Source organism: Phlebotomus papatasi, chromosome 5 (genome assembly GCF_024763615.1).
Source record: "Phlebotomus papatasi isolate M1 chromosome 5, Ppap_2.1, whole genome shotgun sequence".
Classification (NCBI taxonomy): domain Eukaryota; kingdom Metazoa; phylum Arthropoda; class Insecta; order Diptera; family Psychodidae; genus Phlebotomus; species Phlebotomus papatasi.
The window spans coordinates 3,381,155-3,403,042 of record NC_077226.1 but is presented as its reverse complement, the minus strand read 5'-3'; the positions used below and the strand labels follow the sequence as shown (position 1 = coordinate 3,403,042).

The following is a 21,888-nucleotide window of genomic DNA, read 5'->3' as shown; positions in this document are numbered from 1 at the left end:
GTTAGCTAAAAACTCCATAATCGGGCACGCTGATTTTCAGTTTTTTTCTTGTAACTTTTCCAGGAATATCTTGATCAATATAAAATTTTGTGGGGATTTAGATTTAAGGTTTCTGCATCCAATGATACCATCTTTTTATACTACTGTAAGTAGACTTACAATAGTCTTCTTTGGAACCGACGATATTTATTTCATTCACCAGAGCTCCTAACAAAGGGAAAGAAAATTACAAAAAATGCCCCTTGTCTGACAAATTTTGCCCCAGCACTTTTAAGAATTTCCACAAAATCATCTTTTGGAAAATGGCTCGGAAAGTGCATTTCCTTTCGAGATAGAGAAAAGTGAGCTTCGGCAAAGTTGTAGAGCAGTAATTTTTCTATAAGAACACGCTAAATAGAAATCAATTAGATTCTCTGGGAGCTTGTAAAAAAAATTAAATATCCGTTTTGACAAATATTGCCCCAGTCTCCCCTACGTGGCGAGAAGTGGTGATTCCACTTTACACGTTACTTTTTTTACATGATGATTTTTCTGTGTACAAAACAATTTAAAAAAAAAAAAATGTTAAATTAATAACGCAATAAGCATTTACAGTGCCCGCTCTGTAATCCGGATCGCCGTAATCCGGACGAGTTATCGACGGTTACCTTTAAAATCATTTTGAGGTTATGTATGCATGTGTGTTCAGCAATGAGAATGAATTAATCTGTGATGTTTTTGTTCAATAAATGAAGTATAATAGCATAGAATTCTCTAATTATGTCTTTTTAATCTTTTTTAAAACTTTTATTCTAATTCTCGGAAAAAAATCTTGTATTATATTTTCGAGACGTTGAACAAATTCAAAAAATCCATCCGGATTACGAAGCGGACATCTGTCATTTTGTCTCCCAATCATCCGAATTACAAAGAGGGCACTGTATTTATATTATTGAGCCTCAATATCAGATAATCTGAGTTGCATTTTTCAAAAAAAAAAATTATTAATAAATTACATGGTGTAATAAATTCCAGATAAATTATTACGCGTAATTAAACATGTGCTCGGAATATACGCGAGAACCGCGAGAACAAACACGATGTAATGTGACTAAATTCCATTTGAATATTACGGAAATTCTAAGCAGCTCTGCCTTAAATCCTTGCCAAAATGCTGGGAAAAAGGAAATTCTATGGATTTTTTTTTGTCAATTTTCTGAAAAAGTTATTGAAGAATCATGAGAAAATAAGAAAATATTTATACCAGTTTAGACGAACTCATAGTCAGCTGGGTTCAAATTTTGTGGGACACACAATGTCCAAAAAATGTCACAGTGACACATCATGATGGAACGAGAGAGTGAGAGAGAGAGTGAGAGTGAGAGCATGATGGTGGCTGTCAAATGGGAAAAGAGACGTTGTTCTGGCTGCCTTCCAGTCAGTGTTACGGTGCAAGTCCGCCATTTGAGGCCATACTGAGGTGTTAAGGAAAGTGTGATTAAATGTGAATTGTGTGTGGTTAGAGCGTGTTTTTTTGTTCGGTCTGACCACAAAATCAGCATTTGGGACAGGCGAACTCAATCAATTTTTTATCAATCTCTCTGAGAAGCCAGATTGACAATCCTCTCAGTCCCGTTTCGTTGGTCTCATCCCGAACATTCTTCTTTTTTTTTTTTTAATTTTGCCAATTTCTCTCTGGGGCCTCCGATCGAAAGGGCCAGAAGCATCAGACTCTCTCTGTCTCTGCTGCCATTTCTTCTTCTTCAACACGGAAAAAAAAGAGAGACGTTTTTTTTTCTCTTCTCTCTGGAACACTCAATGTGACGGATGTGGCTCCTGCGAAACTTCAGAACTTTTTACTTCTTTTTTTTTTTTTTTAAATTCGTTCCTTTCACATTCATCTGTGTAACCCTTTAAATTTAAAAAAAAAAAATCAAATTCCCGGAGAGAATCTTCAGTTTATCCTTGGTGCTCACAGGGATATTGCAAAACAAAAAGAAATTGACGTTGGAAAAGGATAAATTTCCCGGATTTATCAATACAATTTGTTTTGTTTTGCTTTTTTTCCTTCTGTTTTTTTTGAGGACTATTGAAGACTCAGAGAAAAAGAGCAAACCACGAGGTTTCCAGACTCTCAAAATTCAGGTTTGACATACAAGAAGAAACTTTTCTAAAAAAAAATACTATTTTTTAATCAAATAAAAATGTTTTTCTTGCAGTTTCTGCCAAAAACAAAAAAACAAAAGAAAAATTAATCTTTTTGGTGTTGAATCAAAGCTAGACACAGGTGCGGGAGCCAATAAGAGAAAAAGGGGCAGATGATCTGCTGAAGTGGCTTGGAAGGGCCACCAGGTAACCTCTGTAAAGACTTTCCCTGGAGCACACCCACCTGTTTAATGAGTCAAACATTGTCGGAGCTTTCACGTAGACTTGAGAATGCCCTCGACAAAAACTACAATGTAAGATCACAAGAAGCTCCTAAGAATATTTGTTTTTTGTTTGTTTGTTTGTTTTTTTATTTTGCAGAATGTACGGAAAGATATTGAAAATAGCGTAAATGATAAACAGTAGAGACACAAACCATTCCTGATATAATGAATATTGGGAATGAATACGATATCGACTTGAGATTTTCGGAAAAGGCTATATATTATTTATTTATTTCATTTGACTCGAGACACAAATCTTTTTTCAATTTCAATTTCAATTTATTAAAATTCTCAACTAATACATTGGCAGCTAATACATAAAGAATTTTAGTAAATGTATGTAAGGTAAGGGTGGTATGTATCGGCCAGTTAAGAAAAATACTCCATAATTCGCTTAAAATAAATGATCTAAACCAGTTTTTGACATTCTAAAATATGCCAATTGGAACTCCAGTATTACATTTATCTATATATCAACATTTTATTTCTTACTATTTAGAGACATTAGTTAAAAAATCGTAAAATTGCAATCATGCACTGCGCATATTGCATCGGCCATATAAAAGCAGATTTAATGTGTAAGTTTACCGTCTTAAATATTTATTGTTTTTCCTCAGTATTTGGGAGATATTTTAATTTTATAGATTGATGATTTTGGTATATATTTTTGTGGACGTTTTTGTTTTTTAAAGGATTTTCTACACAGGATACTGGTCAAAATAGGCCTAAAGGCCTAAGACCTTGGTAAGGGGGGACAGGTAAGGGGGGAAACAAAAAAAAAAAAAAATAAATAAAAGCAGATGAGGAAGATATCGGCCAGGAGTGTAGCAGGCATCGGCCGGAAAATAAAACCCAAAAAAAAATATCATAAAGGAGAATGGTCAAATCCGGTCCCGGAATCGCCACGAACGGGACCTATGTCATTGGATAGACATTAGTATAGGTAACAACTTTTGTTCTGGGATCAATGTTCTAAACCATGGAGGAAAAGTTCTAGAGCATAAAAACTTTTTTACAATGATGAAGAATGATCAAAAGTATATGGGCGCTGGTTCATCTTCATACAATCATTAGAGTAGACGCATTTTGAAGATATTGATATAAGGTTGAGAAAAATTGCCGGGACCCAGGACGATAAACGCTGGGAGTCCTTGTAAAAAAAGGCCTTTATCCTTCCGAAAAATCGTTGTTTTTACTACGAATTATACAAGAACCGCTAAAATGATCTTGATGAAATTCGGTATAGGGTCAGTGTATGTTTTAAACTTTTTATTTATGCATACCACCCCCTCCCTCCACCCTCCGTTCTGGTAGCCCTCATACAAAATGGGGGCACTTTACCTTATAACTCCTTTCTAAGAGGATGTAGAAAGCTGATATTCAACAAGGGAACAAACCTTATGGAAGACACTTCAACCATGCATGTTAATCCCCTCCTCCACCACCCATTCTAGTAATCCTATACAAAATGAGAACATTTTGATCTTTTTTCTGAGAAGAAATAGTTGGTTTGTAAAAGAATGAAAAAAATGAATAACTAATAACGTTAACAATAATTTTCTAGATTTTATATGCATTTATAGACATCTAGTCGAATTACAGTTTTCTGCCTCCTTTTAGAAAGGAGTTATAAGGTAAAATAGTCTTATTTTGTATGGGGGCTACTAGAAGGGATGATGGACGAAGAGTTTGGTCAGTATGGTTAAAAAGTCTTCTTTAAGCCTTGTTACCATGCTGTATTTCAACTTTCTATCTTTTCTCAGAAAGGAGTTATAAGGTGAAATGCTCTCATTTTGTATGAGGGCTACCAGAAAGGGGGACAGAGGAGGTAGATATTATACATGGTTTAAAAGTCTTCCCTAAGCTTTGTTCCCTTGTCGAATTTCAGCTTTCTACCTCCTCTTAGAAAGGAGTTATAAGGTAAAGAGCCCCCATTTTGTATGGGGGCTATCAGAATGGAGGGTGGGGGGAGGGGGTGGTATGCATGGATAAAAACTTTAAGTCATACAGTGACCCTATACCGAATTTCATCAAGATCACTTTAGCCGTTCTTGCGTAATTCGTTGTGTAAAACAGCGATTTATCGAAAGGATAAAGGCATTTTTACAAGGACTCCCAGCGTTTATGGTCCTGGGTCCCGGCAATTTTTCAATCTTATATCATTACCTACAAAATGCGCCTACTCTCGTTTGTGGCGATTCCGGGACCACCGTCCATATAGTTTTGACCATTCTCCTTTGAATATTTTTCTAATTGATTACGTTATACTCGAAGAAACACTCTGATATCCACCCCTTACCAGAACCCAACCATCAGGATCACTTTTTACCACTTTCCAGGGAGATTTTTGGTGAAGGTTGTCTGCATCTTCTCATTTTCACCATATTTTTGATCCAATCCTGGAGCTCGGACTTAAGGATAAGAAATCCAGTTTCGGCTTGATTCACGATCCTCCGGTTCACAAGCTTACGTAAGCTTACCAGTGATTTCCCTTTTGAATGCCTTCCGGAAAGTTTATCATTCAGGATCATTCTGGACACTCCATACTTTGCAGTCATTTTCAAGAAGATTCTCGTGCCGTCATGACATCCAGCACATTTTTCAATCTTTTCTCTGATATTGTAGTTTCTAAAAGACCTCTTTCAAGATGTTTAACATTGATAAAATGCGAAATTCACACTGAGGAAATCCTTTTTCACAACAAAAACATTACCGACATAACCTCAACTGCTCGCGAACATGACATGCGATGAAAAATGGCCGGTGAGCTCTGCACTTGGAACAAAACGTACTTCCTCTCAATTAACAAATTAATTCTAATTATGCGTAGCGAGACAATTAAAAAGTGTTCTGATACTAAAAGTAGAATAATTGAGTAGTATTTTTTTTATTCAGACATTTTCGTAAATAATTTAAATAAGATATAATTCCTTATTTTGTGTCACTGAAATTATAGTATAAAATCATAAGAATTTGAGAAATGGCTACTTTTTGATTAAGACTCTGACACAGTGATTCAATTAATTAGATGAATAATATATATTTTGTTAAAAAGTCGACGAAAAACTTAATTCAGAAGATCATATATGAACAAACGTAATATATTTTGTATTACATAATTGGTAAAACGTAGTTAGTAATTATTAAATATTCATTTTTATCTTGGTGGCCGATATCTTCTGCAAGCTGGCCGATACAAGGTACATGGCCGATATATACTCTTACCTTACATATCAATCAGAATACATTCAGATCGCCTGGATCTGTCAGAGTTTAGTGCTAATGCATGGAGGGGTTACACTCAGACTTGGTTCAGAGAACACGTGTCGTCTGAGCGGTTCAATTAATTTTAATTAACTAGTTCTAAATAACAAAAGAAAAAAAAATATTCGTTTTTCGCGAACGAGAAAAAAAAGGCGAAAAAGGATAACAAGAAATCAAAAATTCCCGCGATACGGATAAAGAGCGACACAGAGAGAGAGAGAGAGAGGGCCGAGGGAGGCAAAAGATCAATGAACAAGTCACACCGCGAAAGGCAGGCCACAAGAAAGACAGGCCAACAGCGAAGAAGCCACCACACTCTTAGAAAAGTTTAGACGTGATTACTAATGAAAATTAGTTGTTCGGGCGATTATTATAAAATCTATTTAAAATAGTTCTTATATTCTTAAAACATTATACTCATAATAAATTTATTAGTAGTGAGAATATAAGACAATATTTACGTGGATAAGTTGCGGCAATTATTTCATAATGCTTTCATACAATTATATTTGCTAGTGTTAATTAAATGAAATCATTATCCCAACTAATATTGGTCACTAATTCCTTTTACTTCTCACAACCAATGTAAATAGATGGGCCTATATTTTCATAAAGTTATGACTACTTTTCCAATAGTAAAGAGTGATTTTTATTTTAGTAATGCGTTGAAGTTCTTTCGAATTTTAAGCAACTAATAAGAAATATGCATCACAATGAATGCTATATAGTAACCACAACTAATATTATATATAGTTATTACGGCCAATAAGATGGGTATCAACCTAACCCCTGGCTAAAGGTTTTTTTATACGGAGCTGTTTGAAGCCGTCTCATAAATTGCTTCCAAATTCAGCTTACACTTCGAGTTACGAAAAACTTTTTAGATGGAAATATAGAATATTCATCCCTCTTTACAAGGCACAGAGTTCTGTGTATAAGGCACACCACAATTTTGACATACTTCGTGTAACGGTCACGAGTGCAGAAAAATTTCTATACGAATCTGTATGTGAATTAGAGAAAGTGGCTTCAACTTTGAAGGCCACTTGCCAGGTGGTAGGTATCAACCCCATTTATTTAGTAATTGGAACTAATATGTTATAGTACCCATTACTATTTTGATTTAGTTGTGATAACTAAATGAAAAGGATACTTTAACTAACTGTGGTCAACTATTTCATTTAGTTACCCAAACTAAATATATAGTTGGGTCTATATTTACTATATTTTATAGTTCTAATAACTGCATATGACCTTGTACGAACTAATTTTTTCTAAGAGTGCAGAAAAACCCGAACCAAAAGCGAAGCAAAAGGTAAAATTCGGAAAAGCAAAATCACGAAAAGGCATGCATTCTTAGAACAGAAAAAAAAGTAAGAAAAAATTCGCGAAAAATCAAAAACCGAATAATCAAAAACCAGAAAAATACGAAAATTATAGAAAAGAAAAAATAAAATGATGAGAAAAAAGATGTCAAAAAACGATTTAAAAAACAAAAAAAAAAAAAATGATAGAACCTCACGAGCAAGCAAGCAGTCGACAATCACAGCAAGGATCGGAAAAAAAAACCCTGCCACATTCGCGGAAAAAATATTCACCACGACATCGCCCGAAGTGAGTCCCGCAGAGGAGAGCTCCAACGTGAAACATCCCAAGTCCACACTTCACATACCTTGGGGAAAGAAGAGAACGGCTAATCCGTGAGAAAAGAAACCCCATTCAGTAAAGAATTCAATTCAATTCAATTTATTTAAAACTATTAGGACAAACTGTCCTCTGTACATAAAATGGCCCTAGACATAAAGTTAGGACGAGGCGTTAATGGAGGCCACATGACTCAGGATAAGGCCCCTCTTTCGCTCCCTGGGCAGAGCATTCCAAAGAATAACACCCTCCACAAAAATGGAGTTGCGAAAATTACGACTCCCTGAACCAGGCACACGGAGACACGAAGACCTGGAAGATGATCCAGCAACCACAAGCTCCGTGAGATACCGCGGCCTACCAGTTGAAAGAATCCTGGAGATGAAATCCAGCACACGGGTATCGAGATAACCGGGCAGTGGAAGACCGAGTACGGAGTCAACATATACGGAGATGTGATCATATTTGCGAAGTCCGAAGACATAACGCAAACATGAATTGAAAGCCAGTCTCAGACGATCCTGGACCTCACAATGTGCTCTGAAGAACAGTTCACACCCGTAGGTGAAAAATGGAACATTAGGTCGCAATGTACGCAGCGTAAGAAAAACCTTGCAACAAATCTCAGCTACGTGATCGGACCAAGTAAGTGTATCGTTAAAGATAACACCGAGGTTTTTCACTCTGGAGGAGAGAGGAATTACTTCGTCCGAGAGGAAAAGTGGAAAAGGGGTAGGGTTTCTACCCCTCGAATGCACTAACAGTGCCTGAGACTTCTTAGCATTCAGCAGAAGACCATTATTGTGAGCCCAAAGAGAGATCCTCTCCAGATCATCATTCAGCGCTTCGAACACTTGGGACGAATTCGACGGATCCCCGGAACAATAAATTTGCATATCATCTGCGTACAAATGATAAGCGCAATACCTAAGTACTTGCCGGAGATCATTTATGAAAAAGCGAGAAGAGAATGGGTCCTAAAAAATAGTGCCCTGAGGAACACCATGAGTTAAGGTCCAAAGGAGATGAGACCGATTCGCCAGCTCTTACAATCTGTGATCTTGAAACAAGGTAGGAGACTTTATAAGGCGGATAGACACCGTAGAAAATCCAAAAAAAGACTCTGAAGTTTGTTGCAAAGCAAAGAGTGCGAAATGCTGTCAAAAAGCTTTAGAGAAGTCCAAAAGGACCAGAATGCTAAACATGGCTCTATCCAAAGCCAATGCAATGTCATGATTGACCCTAAGGAGAGCCGAGACAGTACTGTGATTCTTACGAAACCCAGACTGAAAATCACACAAGAGGTTATTACGTTCCAGGTGTGCGGTCATCTGGTCCAGAAGAATAATCTCGAGAGGCTTCGACAGCGCAGGCAGAATACTAATGGGTCTAAAATCAGAGGCAGAAGCGAGGGCAGGCACCTTAGGGATAGGAACCACCACAGCTCTCTTCCAGGCAAGTGGGAAGGAAGAAGATGTGATAGCAAAGTTGAAGAGGTCTGTGAGACACGGAAGCAGGACTGGTAAAAGTAAACGGATAAAGTCAAGAGAGATTCCGTCGACTCCAGCCGCGGAGGACTTAACTCGCATTATTGCCGAAAAAACTACGTGTGAAGGTACACACCGGAAATTGAATTCGGGCACCATAGTACCAGAAAAAGGAGGACAAGGGCAATCAAGACGTGGACCTGCGGAACAGAAAAATGAGTTGAGCTCATTCGGATCAGCGTCCGCTGAAAACGAGGTCTTCTTAAGCCCCAGTTGACCTAGATTGCGCCATAAAACAGCAGGCTCCAGCGATGGATCCAGCTGACAATGGTAGTAAGCGGTCTTCGCATCCCGTATCAAAGTCTTCACTTTATTGCGAAGCACTTTAAAGTGGACCAATCAGAAAGTTGACCAGAGCTCCTCCACTCTCTGTAAGCATTATCGCGGTCATGGATTGCCCTCAAAAGAATCGAGATGAACTGAAGGAATCCCCACCAGCGTACAAAAAACATACATTTACTCGGGCAAATCCCAGAAAAGACCACCACGGGTGATGCCGACACGGGGAAGAATCCACGACTGCTACCAGGATGAAAATCCGGGCCGCCACTGAAAATTGATTCGACAGAAGCCCATAAGATGGTTCATGAATGAATTTCGCCATATTGAAGAACGAACCACTTCCGGTAGCGCATTAAACAATACGGGACCAATAAAATAGAGAGTGCACTTAAATCTCTCACTACTCGGCCTAGGAAACTCCGCAACAATACCATTTTGACAGATACTTTCGTCTTGCATGCAATACGTCCTAAATATCATATCGAAATTTTAGTATACTGCTCAAGCTCACCTGGAATTATATCTGGGAGCAAATCAAGGGCGTACCCAGGATTTCAGTTAGGGGGGGGGGGGGCGGGGCTAAGTCTCAAATTTTGTTGGCCGGGGGGGGGGGGGGTACATAATTTTTATTTTGAAAGAAAAAAACGTAAAACATAAAATGGAATAAAAATTATCTATAAATATAAGATGGTCCTACTTTTTACCATAGATTAGCCTATGCCCAAATTGTAGGTATTCTTAAGGAACGATCATCAGTGTTCCTCGGACAAGTGTATTGTTGTCTCCGATATTATTGGCCACAAATAAAATTAATTTTTAGAAATTATTCGCTACTTTTTGACCAAATATTTACAGCAAGGATGCATTCTGTTAGTTGATATTTTCAATTACCGTATTACCTTATCTCATACTCGGTGGCACTAGGTGAAAATAGTATAAGAAAATTGAATAAATAAAACGAAAATGCGATATAAGGTAACACGGTAATCAAGAATTTGCGTAAGAATTTGCAATGAAAATGTGTAAATTAACGAAATACGGTGAGCATTTTACTGTCAATGTGATTCTGACATTAATCTCTAGAAACAACTATCCGTGAAACAACTGAAATTGAATTCCTTAATATACTATAATTGGTATAAAAAACATTAAATAGTATTTTGGAGCTTATATATATTTTTTTTAAATTTAATATGGAACATTGGTTTTAACATTTCGTTTCGTGATACCCTTAAAGGCAAAAAGGAACTATCAGTCCTTAGAGAATTAATGATATGCTTCTGAGAATTTCCAGCTCTGATACTTTTATTTAACGAAAATTTACTTAAAGAGTTACGATTGTTCAAGAAGACTAAAACACAGAATATTTTTTTTCTCCAAATTTCTTTTCCAGTGTAATAAAAAAATATTTAATTCAACTTCTTAAGAATAAAAAGAACAAGATTTAAACTATATTTTCTGAATTTTAATTTAAAAATTTTCAAAATTCAGCCATTGAGCTATGTTTTCTGATATTAAAAACGTTAAATTTCCTGTTAGGGGATGAATTAAACTGGTCTCTGAACGAAGGATAAGCGGTTGTAAATGATAATGATGATGATGATGAAGGACTACTTTAACTCATTAGCTGACACGAAATATTTGGTTTTTGGATTTCGGATGAACATATTTTAAGAAATCTTGTCTATCGAAAAGTAATTTTTTTTTTCAAAAAGATCTCCGAATTCCGAAAATCAGATCCCTACAGCTGAATTTTTAAAAGAAAATTTCAGAAAATATACTTTAAAAAGAGATGGCAAAGCGTCCCAGCTTTGCGAAATGCTCGAACTCACGAGAAAGTCCTCTTTGTTAGCATATTTTTTGTACGCACATAGGGTTACTGAAGATTTAATCGTATTTATAGACAATGAGAAAACCATTAAGAAATTATTTAACCCATTCCTTACCATGGTATTATACATCATACGCAAACTGAGTGATTTTACATGATTTATTCTTGGGTAATTGCTATCTGAATTGCTGTAGGGAATGAATTTTTAGCTACTTTAGTCCTTCAATTAATTGGAAATATATTTTGTTGTTCTTTTCTCGCTTTGTGGAAAGTCATGCAAAATTTTTGCACAAAATGGCGGACGGAAAAATTTGGCATCCCGTCGAATTTGTTCAAATTGGTCTTCATTCTCTTTCCTAATTTGAATTCCGGTTGCCAATTTGTGTTCTTGGATAGTTACTCTATCTAAATCAATGGAGTTTGCAAAGAATTAATGTAAAGAATTTAAATTTAGTGACCGTTAAGATGTGTCTTTGACAGTGGCTCCCCGCGCCCCCATATGAGATAAAAATTCTTTCTTTTTAAAAAAATTCCAGCAAAGTTATATCTCGTGAGTTTGAGTCTTTTGAACCGCTGGACCGGTTGACATTCATTGTCAGCCACAAATTATCTAAATTACCAACAAATACCTATAAATATAGAAAACTGAAAACCCATTTTTTTAAAAAAAATATTTTCGTAAGGAGATTTTTATTATAGAGCATGTAAAATTGTACAAAAATCGGTACTTAACCGGTTCATTACCGATGAAGACCGATGCAGCCGGGTTCGACATTGCAGTACCTTTCCAAAAAATCCAAATTTAACCAAATCGGTTAACCAATGGGCCCTCCAAAGTAGTTGACCTTTGACCTTCAATAATTCAAAATGGCGAATTTTCCGGTCATAGATATGTTTGGACGAAATGTTCGCCAGGACTAGCTCTAACTGTGTTATCACACTTGCACATTAAAATTTTAATATGATTCACATTTATTGTCGCTGGTGAGAGTTCAAATGTGTAATTTGTGTGTTTGAATCATTTTATATTCAAAATTTGATCTATTTGTTGATAAAAAGGTAGACTTGGCCCGCAAAATTTGATATAAATTGATTTATAGCATTAATGAGAAAAATTAATGCGTTTTTCTCTTTAATTTTTTAATGTGAAAAATATTTATGCTTTACGTAATTTTAAACTTATTTTTGCAGGCCAAGTCCACTTCTTTATCATTAAATAGAAAAACCCCAAATATTAAGTGACTCAGAGACACAAATAACACATCTGGACGTTCACAAGCGACAATTAATGTGAATCACATTAAAATTTTAATGTGCAAGTGTGATAACGCCGTAAGACATATCCAAAAATCATTGAAAAAGCTTGGGCCAATTTTTTGCAAAATTGGAAAAACCTCATTTTTGACCTATTTTTAGGAGCTATGGAACGTATGAAAGGGAAGGGGAAAATAATAGAGAGGTTTGGTACGAGATAATGTCATTTGAGGAGGGGTCATCGAAGACCGGAAATCGATATCTCTTACCGTTTAAGCTCCAGAACGGTGAGAAGTTGAAGAAAAAGTCGATTATATAACTGCTCTCTCTTTCAGTTCGAGCAGTAATATGTTTCCAGATTACACTGCTACCTAATGAGATAAAAAAGTTTTGATTATATATCGTTGATATAAAATACAAACAGGAAAACTGAGACGTCAAAATATACGATTTTTATCAATTTTTAAGAAAAAATGTTCATAGAATTAAAACAATAAAACTGAGGATATTCATTCTTTTAGTCAAGATACAGTAGACTCTCTCTCAATCGTGAATATGGGGCAAAATGTCATCCGGTTTAGCGATTGAATTTAGCGTCAAAGCCTTTGTAAATTCCACAAAAAGTGCTCAATTATAAAGAATCACGATAAAATAGGAAGAACTACAGCGAATTTGAACAAATTAGCTTCATAATTAAGCGTGAAAACTGTCAACAAAATTTGACGCCCGATTGAGAAAGAGCCGATTGAGTGAGAGTCTACTGTACATCTTAATATTGCCTACGATACTGTAATGGTTAAATCTCATTTATTTCAAAAATTAATGAAAAAAATCGCCTCGTTCCATACTACCCCCGTCCCAAATCTCCCGGTCTCCCCTATATACTGTGTAAAGAAGGACGAACGGATTGTTGATTGGTATTACCTTTATCAGTCTTCAATAAAATGTTTTTTTTCGAAAAAGGAATTGCGCTCAAAAGTCGAAAAATCCATCCAAACCATCCCTACTCTCGAGTGCCTTGGTGTTGTCGCTAGGGTTATCATAGTTAATAAACCAATTTTTATAACAGCATTACTTAATCACATATAGTCCTACTGCTACCTTACTACGTGGACAATGTGATTCTGGCTTTTAGAATCCAAAAACGATTGATGCTACAAGTGCGTTGAATTTAGAAAGGAATAGCGTGACAATATATTTTGAGTCTCTTGTCATTTCTCTTTTTATTTTCAAGATCTTTCCACTGAATTTACTGTATTTTGTTTTTTTTTTTTGTTGAGAGTTTCTCAAGAACGGTATTAATGATTTTGTCCAACAAAAAAAAAAAAAGGTGCTCGATCTGTCGGCAGCAATGGAGGTGGTTGAAGTGCTGGAGAGCACTGTGGTCACAATTGAACAGTTGGAGAGTACCCAGCTGACGAGAAGTATCAATCACATGAGACGTCGAACTAGTAATGAACATCTGGCACGACGCATGAAGAACCTCCTCAAAAAATGGCGTCAGCTTCTACCTCAAGTTCCTGTTCAATTGCCAAATGGAACAGCTGATAAGGTTAGGCGCAATGGGGCACCAGATCCTGAAGATGATGAAGCCATAAGGAGACGAAAGAAACGACGGAAACAGGTTAGAGGAACACAGTGGAACTTTTCTTTTTTTTTTCTCTCTAAAATTTTGTGATTGGGGTATTTTAATGAAGAAACACTATTTAACAAACACAAAAAAAAAAATAGGTGGCACTGGATGAAGATACCATTCAAGCACCCCCTCAACTACCCCCTTTGCCAGAAAGTGCATCAAATAGCAGTACAGATGAATTAAACTTCCGTGGACGCTTTGGTCCAGCTTCACCGGTTCCACCGCCTGACATTAGCAGCAGCAACAGTGGCAGCGCCTTTCGTGACAGCGGAAGTGTCAGTCCGCATGAGATGGCGCCACAAATGTCAGCTGTGACAGTTTTGCCGGCAGCGGTGCCAGTGAAGCGACGAGGACGCAAAAAGGGCAGTCGTGGTGTTGATGCTAGCATCAGTGATGCCTACGATACGTCGCCATATTTGGAGTTCAAGCACAAAGTGGCATCAGGACCGAAGAAGGTGAAGACAACCAAAGAACTCCTGGCCGATCTGCAGAATCGCAAACTCAATTCATCTGCAACATCGTCGCCCATTTTGACAGTTAGACCACCATCACCAACACAAATTCTCCATTCAGGTAATAAAAAAAGTTAATCACATTCCTTTCTTTACACCTATTTCTGCAGGAATTTGAAAAAATTTATCTTCTATTTTAACCGCGTGAATTCTCCGGGAGTTATCAGTCTTTTTTTCGGAGAGCATTCCTTGGAAAGGAGAATGGTCAAAACTATATGGGCGCTGGTCCCGGAATCGCCACAAACGAGAATAGGTGCATTTTGTAGGTACTGATATAAGATTGAAAAATTGCCGGGACCCAGGACCATAAACGCTGGGAGTCCTTGTAAAAAGGCCTTTATCCTTCCGAAATATCGCTTTTTTGACAACGAATTACGCAAGAACGGCTAAAGTGATCTTGATGAAATTCGGTATAGGGTCACTGTATGACTTAAAGTTTTTATCCATGCATATCACCCCCTCCCTCCACCCTCCATTCTGATAGCCACCATACAAAATGGGGGCACTTTACCTTATAACTCCTTTCTAAGAGGAGGTAGAAAGCTGAAATTCGACAAGGGAACAAAGCTTAGGGAAGACTTTTAAACCATGTATAATATCTCCCTCCTCTGTCCCCCGTTCTGGTAGCCCTCATACAAAATGAGAGCATTCCACCTTATAACTCCTTTCTGAGAAAAGATAGAAAGTTGAAATACAGCATGGTAACAAGGCTTAAAGAAGACTTTTTAACCATACTGCCCAAACTCTTCGTCCATCACCCCTTCTGGTAACCCCCATACAAAATAAGACTATTTTACCTTATAACTCCTTTCTAAGAGGAGGCAGAAAGTTGTAATTCGACTAGATGTCTATAAATGCATATAAAATCTAGAAAATTATTGTTAACGTTATTAGTTATTCATTTTTTTCATTCTTTTACAAACAAACTACTTCTTCTCAGAAAAGAGGTCAAAATGTTCTGATTTTGTATAGGATTACTAGAATGGGTGGTGGAGGAGGGGATTAACATGCATGGTTGAAGTGTCTTCCATAAGCTTTGTTCCCTTGTTGAATATCAGCTTTCTACGTCCTCTTAGAAAGGAGTTATAAGGTAAAGTGCCCCCATTTTGTACGGGGGCTACCAGAACGGAGGGTGGAGGGAGGGGGTGGTATGCATAAATAAAAAGTTTAAAACATACACTGACCCTATACCGAATTTCATCAAGATCATTTTAGCGGTTCTTGTATAATTCGTAATCAAAACAACAATTTTTCGGAAGGATAAAGGCCTTTTTTACAAGGACTCCCAGCATTTATCGTCCTGGGTCCCGGCATTTTTCTCAACCTTATATCAATATCTTCAAAATGCGTCTACTCTAATCTTTGTATGAAGATGAACCAGCGCCCATATACTTCTGATCATTCTTCATCATTCTAAAAAAATAGTTTTTATGCTCTAGAACTGTTCCTCCATGGTTTAGAACATTGATCCCAGAACAAAAGTTGTTACCTATACTAATGTCTATCCAATGACATAGGTCCCGTTCGTGGCGATTCCGGGACCGGATTTGACCATTCTCCTTTGTTCAACATTTTTTTTTCATGAATATTTCGAGTATAATTTCCTTTCCATTTCCGACGAAAGGATTCATGGAATTAAATGTCAAAAATTCCGCATTTATTTTTCATCCTAACACAATAATTCTTGCGAGCAACACATAGATAGATAGATAGATAAAAAAAAAAAACGTAGTGTACTTTTGTTCGCAGGTGATCAGACATCTAGGCTCTTTTGAGCCCCTTAGTCTACCCAACAATCTCAACTCAAATTCTGTTAAAAATTCCATAATTAATTCCATAACTGAATTGTGGAGAATCTTATGTCTTTATTACGATAAGACCCTACACAATCTTTTCTTTTATAACATTATTTTTACTAATTTAATATCAATTGCACGGAATGAAAACAGTTTCATAAATACTATGTGTTCAACTGTTTCCAAATTCCAATATCATCATTGCCAGTAAATTCCGAATAAATCCTTTGTACAAGAAATATCTGACTTGAAATATAGAACTAGTCAATCTAATTTCTTGTAACCGTGCAAACAGACGGAATTCCCACGGGAATTCCCACAAGCAAGTGGTAAATTTGCTATACTAGCGCCCTCTGCAAAAGTGCAAGAAACTGCCCGAACACGACCAAATATTTTAAATTTCAAATGATGATTTTCCGTTGGAGGGTAAAATGTTCAATTTTGTGAAATGGTTTTGCATCTCTAAATAATCGAAAATCACTGAATTAGTCATCAAGGATGTTTTTTGCAGGATATATATCCTAGTTACTATAGTTTGAGACCAAGATTGTCAGAAAATGTGATCGGCATTAAAAATATCTCGTCAAAAACAAGCAACATCCAAAATTGCAGTCCAGAAGCTTTAATTGAGACTAGTATCACAATTATTTTATATAAGAAATCATGAGATACGTCGACTTTATATTTTTTTTCTGCTTCATATATCGATCTCTACTTTTTATAAACATACCATTTCATAGTATTGCGAAATTCTATTTAAAAAAAAATGATTTCATGCGCTCCAGGGACTTATTTTGTGATATACTTCTCAAATTTTATTAATAATGAGATAATATATTGAATATCACATGAAAATAATTTAAAACAGCTAAAAATATTATATTGTATCACAATTTGATCACTTTAATTGAAAATCAACTGCAATAATGCCCAAAATGGAAAAAAGCTATCTCACTCGAGATAGCTTTTTGCTTAAGGAAAATTCCGAAAATTTAATTTGGAGTGTTTTTGAGCAAATAATATATGAAAAAAAACATGTAAGATTTTCTGTGGTGATCAAAATATTGATTTTAAAAGCAAATTTGAAATCGAATAATAACACAGGTATACAATGAAAAAAATTCTTAAGAAGTATTAGTTGATTATTATGCCATTGGGTGTGCTGATTTATAAAATGACTTTAATTTTTTTCAATCACATCACAATTCTGAGAATTTATTTTTTTTGCCATTTAGCTGTTTTGTTTCACTTTATTGATTATATCTCCGGTTCTAGTGAACGGAATTTAAATTTTATATATCCGTTGGAAAGGTGAAGAGTTACCCTACAACTTTATATTAGTACATGAAATCTGTAAAACCACCCCTTGAGGGTGAAATAATGAGGTTTTCCTAAAAAATCTCCAAAAAATGCTTTGGACTGAGGTTTTAAAAAAATCATATAAGGTAAAGTACCCTTACTCGACCGGGTTCCTCTATTCGACCGGTGGGTCAATTTTTGAATATTTGATGGTGAATTTCATCAATTTCTATGAATTTGTCACTGATTCGTATTATCTAAAGAATAATTGACCTATTAATGTTAGATCATACACAAAATATTATAGCAAATATAATTAAATTGAATAAATAAATCTACCGGTCGAATAGAGGAACCGGTCGAATAAAGGGTACTTTACCTTATAACATACTAAACCCGATATTTCGGTGCTCTCTTTGGGAGAACATAAAGGGTCCTTGGGGGTATATATTTCACCATAGAGACGCCTCCTGTGAATTCTCTTAATGTCTTATTTATTGATCTTAGTCATTTTTGAAAATACAAAAATTCTATCTTATAGCGAATAAGATTTTTGAGATTCGATTCTTTAGAGTCGGGAAATTAATTCTTTAGCAATAGATTGCTTAAATTTGTTTGCAAAACACAAAGTTCTCTTAAAATCAACAAATTATGAATGAATTTAATATCACGTACGATAAAAAGGAATGGAGCCTGTTTATAGACCCACCGAAAAGAAACCTCAAAGCTGTCCTTCTTTATCGCGGAATCATCCCAATACTCAATCTCGACTCACAAAAAGTTTACGCCTAAATTTGTCGTTCAGCACTAACAGCACAAATTCAATTAACTCATTCAGAAACTCTATTAAAAATACAGAAGATAGAGTGTTAGATTTTGGAAATATTTTCGTACAAAGACGACTTTTTTAAAATTTAAAGTATTAAAAAAAACTAATTTATTTATAAGGCGCGAAGAGCCCTCTATCAAGCCATATGTATAGAATTCTATGTGCTCAGTATTATTTCAAAAGGTATAGGGAAATATCATAAAAATGCACTTGAATGTTGTGTGAACGTGAGTTTCATAGGTGTCTTAAGTCTAAGTCTCTTAGGTTTTAATAAGTCTCTATGGTCTTAAGCAATCTTGGCTTCTTTAGCAATCTATTGCTAAAGAATTAATTTCCCGACTCTAAAGAATCTAATCTAAAAAATCCCTAGAACAATTTGCTATAAGATAGAATTTTTGCATTTTCAAAAATGACTAAGATCAATAAATAAGACATTAAGAGAATTCACAGGAGGCGTCTCTATGGTGAAATATATACCCCCAAGGACCCTTTATGTTCTCCCAAAGAGAGCACCGAAATATCGGGTTTAGTTTGTTATATATGATTTTTTTAAAACCTCAGTCCAAAGCATTTTTTTGAGATTTTTTAGGAAAATCTCATTATTTCACCCTCAAGGGGTGGTTTTACAGATTTCATGTACTAATATAAAGTTGTAGGGTAACTCTTCACCTTTCCAACGGATATATAAAATTTAAATTCCGTTCACTAGAACCGGAGATATAATCAATAAAGTGAAACAAAACAGCTAAATGGCAAAAAAAATAAATTCTCAGAATTGTGATGTGATTGAAAAAAATTAAAGTCATTTTATAAATCAGCACACCCAATAGCATAATAATCAACTAATACTTCTTAAGAATTTTTAAAAAAAATAAATTTTGTAGACCTGTGTAATACTAGAATAATTTAGAAAGTATTTTAGTGTTTCTGCATTGAATTAAATATTTATCAATAACATTTAAGAAGAGGTTTAAAAGTTAAATGATTGGAAAGGCATATTCAAAATATATCTTTTTCAATAAATCCCATTATTGAAAAATGTAAAGAATATAATAATTTAGATAAGAAAATACAAGAATAATAAGAACTGTCGAAGTTCACTATTAAAAGTTACAGCCAGAAACCATATTAAACTGCCTTTTCGGATATAAAATATTACTTCAATATTTTTTTATTATTTACTTTTTTTGGAAATGAAATTTTAAAATATTTTACAATTTTCTTGTTTTTTTTTTAAACAATTTGTATTCAATTATTATACAATTAACTAATTTTTGTAAACATCTCTGTTCCGAATGAATTGACTGCTTGGTCACCCAGGGATATTTTATACATTTTCTTCCAACACTTTATAAAATTTTAAATTATCAGCAATACAATTAAACGAAAATTAATCAATAGGTCCTATCAGCAAAGATATCCAAAGCCTGTCGTTGATTTATCCACTTTAATTGGGGGTTTTTGACAAGATATTTACGCTATAACAACATTTCTAATCATTTCTCGAGAAATTTTAAAAGATTTTCCATGAAATGTATTAATAGATAATATTACTAATATCCTTGTGGTATAATAAAGCCACTTTAATAAAATAAAGTACGTAAAATATCTTCTAAATACACATTCCGTTATTTATATTCGGAAAAAACACAATTTGAAATTCAAATCTTCGGAGCATTTTTGTGTTGCACTTAAAGTCCACCAGAGGCGCATAGAGCAGATGGTAAAAATTTGACAGTTCAATATGGGAATTCCCATCCGGAATGGAAAATCTCATGGTAATTCCCGTGGGAATTCCGTCTGTTTACACGGAAAATGCACAAGTTGATTTAGATAAATTAAGCCTTTGGGCAAAGATGAATAAAATCTCAATTAATGAAAGTAAAACAAAATATATGCACTTTGGAAGAAAAAGTAGTTCTGATAATTTACATTTTAAAGATAAACAAATTGATATTGTAAAAAAATTTCAAATACTTAGGAATTGTCTTGGATGATAAATTAACATTTGAAGAGCATATTAATAGTTTAGTTAAAGAATTGGCACCTCTAAAGGGAACAATAGCTAGAAATAAATATAAAACCATCCCGAAAGAAATTAGGAAAATTATTTATCATTCTCTATGTGAATCTCTATTGAGTTATGGGGTTGAGATCTGGGGATGTACAAATAAAACACTATTAAAAAAAAAGTTCGAATAGCACAAAACAAATTAGTAAAGACAATATTTAATTATAATAAATTCACAAGTAGTAAAATATTATATAAAGAATTAGATTTGCTTCCATTACAAAATTTAACCAAATTACAACAAATACTTCACATACATAAAATGAAAATTGGTAAAATTCACACACAAAGCAAAATGGACTTAAAAACACAAGACAGGTAGAGGAAATATTATTAACCCAAAAGTTAAAACCACTAAATATGGTTTAAATTCTATAAAATATATTTCCATCACAAACTATAATAAATTACCACAAAAAACTAAAAACTATGGGAAATGAAATCCATGTTAAGGAATTTAAAAAAATTAATCAGGGAATACATTGTACATATAGTCTTATGAAAGGATCGTTGGATCCAAAAGGCAGGAAATAAACTGAAATCTAATCTAATCTAATCTAATTTGGGGAATGACAAGTAATTACATTGCTATTAAATATTAATATTATTAATAATATTATTAAATATTATTTTAATTGGATTTTATCCAATTAGTCATAAACGATCCACATAGCGAAGCGCCCCGATTAGCTCACTTGACTGTATTTCCTTAAGACAAATAACAACAAAATGATTTTTTTGGAATTGCTTACTACTGAAATTTTGTGCACACATTTTTAAAAATTAATTTTCTTGTGCAAATATTACCGGGTAAATTGTGATTTTTTTTTTTAATTTGACATCGTTAAACATAAAATAATCAAAAAATCGTATAATAATTAAAGTTTATGTAGGAAAATTATTTTTTTTTATCCATCAATTGGAAGAGAAGTCGATATTACAAGCATCGATTGATCGATATTAGGAGAGTTTTGGTATTACCAGCATATACCCTACTGTCTGAATCAAATTAATTGTTGTTTTGGCTTATTTTGCTCAACAGATGGCTCTCAGTCGCATGAGCCGTACGCGGAGGAGGCACCATCGACGGAAGGTGAACCGACAACGGAGGAACCAGAAGCGCCATCTGGTGACAGTGGTGGGGGCCAATTGGACGTTGAAGAGGAAATCAGGGAATTGCGACGGCAACTGCTGGCACTGGCGGACGATCAGGCAATTGATGAGGAAGTGCCTGAGTCAACGTGCTCGTGCACTTTTGTTGAGATCGATGAGACTGAGGTGGTGGGAGGAGGCGGAGGAGAGCCACCTACATGGTTAGAAGTGGGAGGAGGGGGAGAAATTGGAGGAGCAAAGGCGGCTGTGACAACGGAGAAGGAGGGAATAGATACCAGAAGACCACCACCAATTAGGTCAATCTTTGATCTCGATGAGACTGATGATCACAGGATTGAGGTTAGTTTACTCCCTACCTACCCGGCCGGCTATCTACTATGTACAAACTCAGTATAAACTGAG

At 35.2% G+C, this 21,888-nt stretch overlaps 1 protein-coding gene across 1 annotated transcript in view; it reads left to right on the top strand.

The window, feature by feature from the left end:
* Nucleotides 1-1,338: 1,338 nt before the first annotated feature.
* Nucleotides 1,339-21,888, top strand: part of LOC129808800 (mediator of RNA polymerase II transcription subunit 26) — a 30,288-nt gene continuing 9,738 nt past the window's right edge. Inside the window, exons 1-5 of the mRNA XM_055858698.1 lie at nt 1,339-2,124; nt 2,199-2,438; nt 13,561-13,854; nt 13,962-14,439; nt 21,416-21,825. Coding sequence (XP_055714673.1) covers nt 2,376-2,438; nt 13,561-13,854; nt 13,962-14,439; nt 21,416-21,825 — 1,245 coding nt within the window. The 5' untranslated portion in view covers nt 1,339-2,124; nt 2,199-2,375. The remainder of the gene's footprint in view (nt 2,125-2,198; nt 2,439-13,560; nt 13,855-13,961; nt 14,440-21,415; nt 21,826-21,888) is intronic.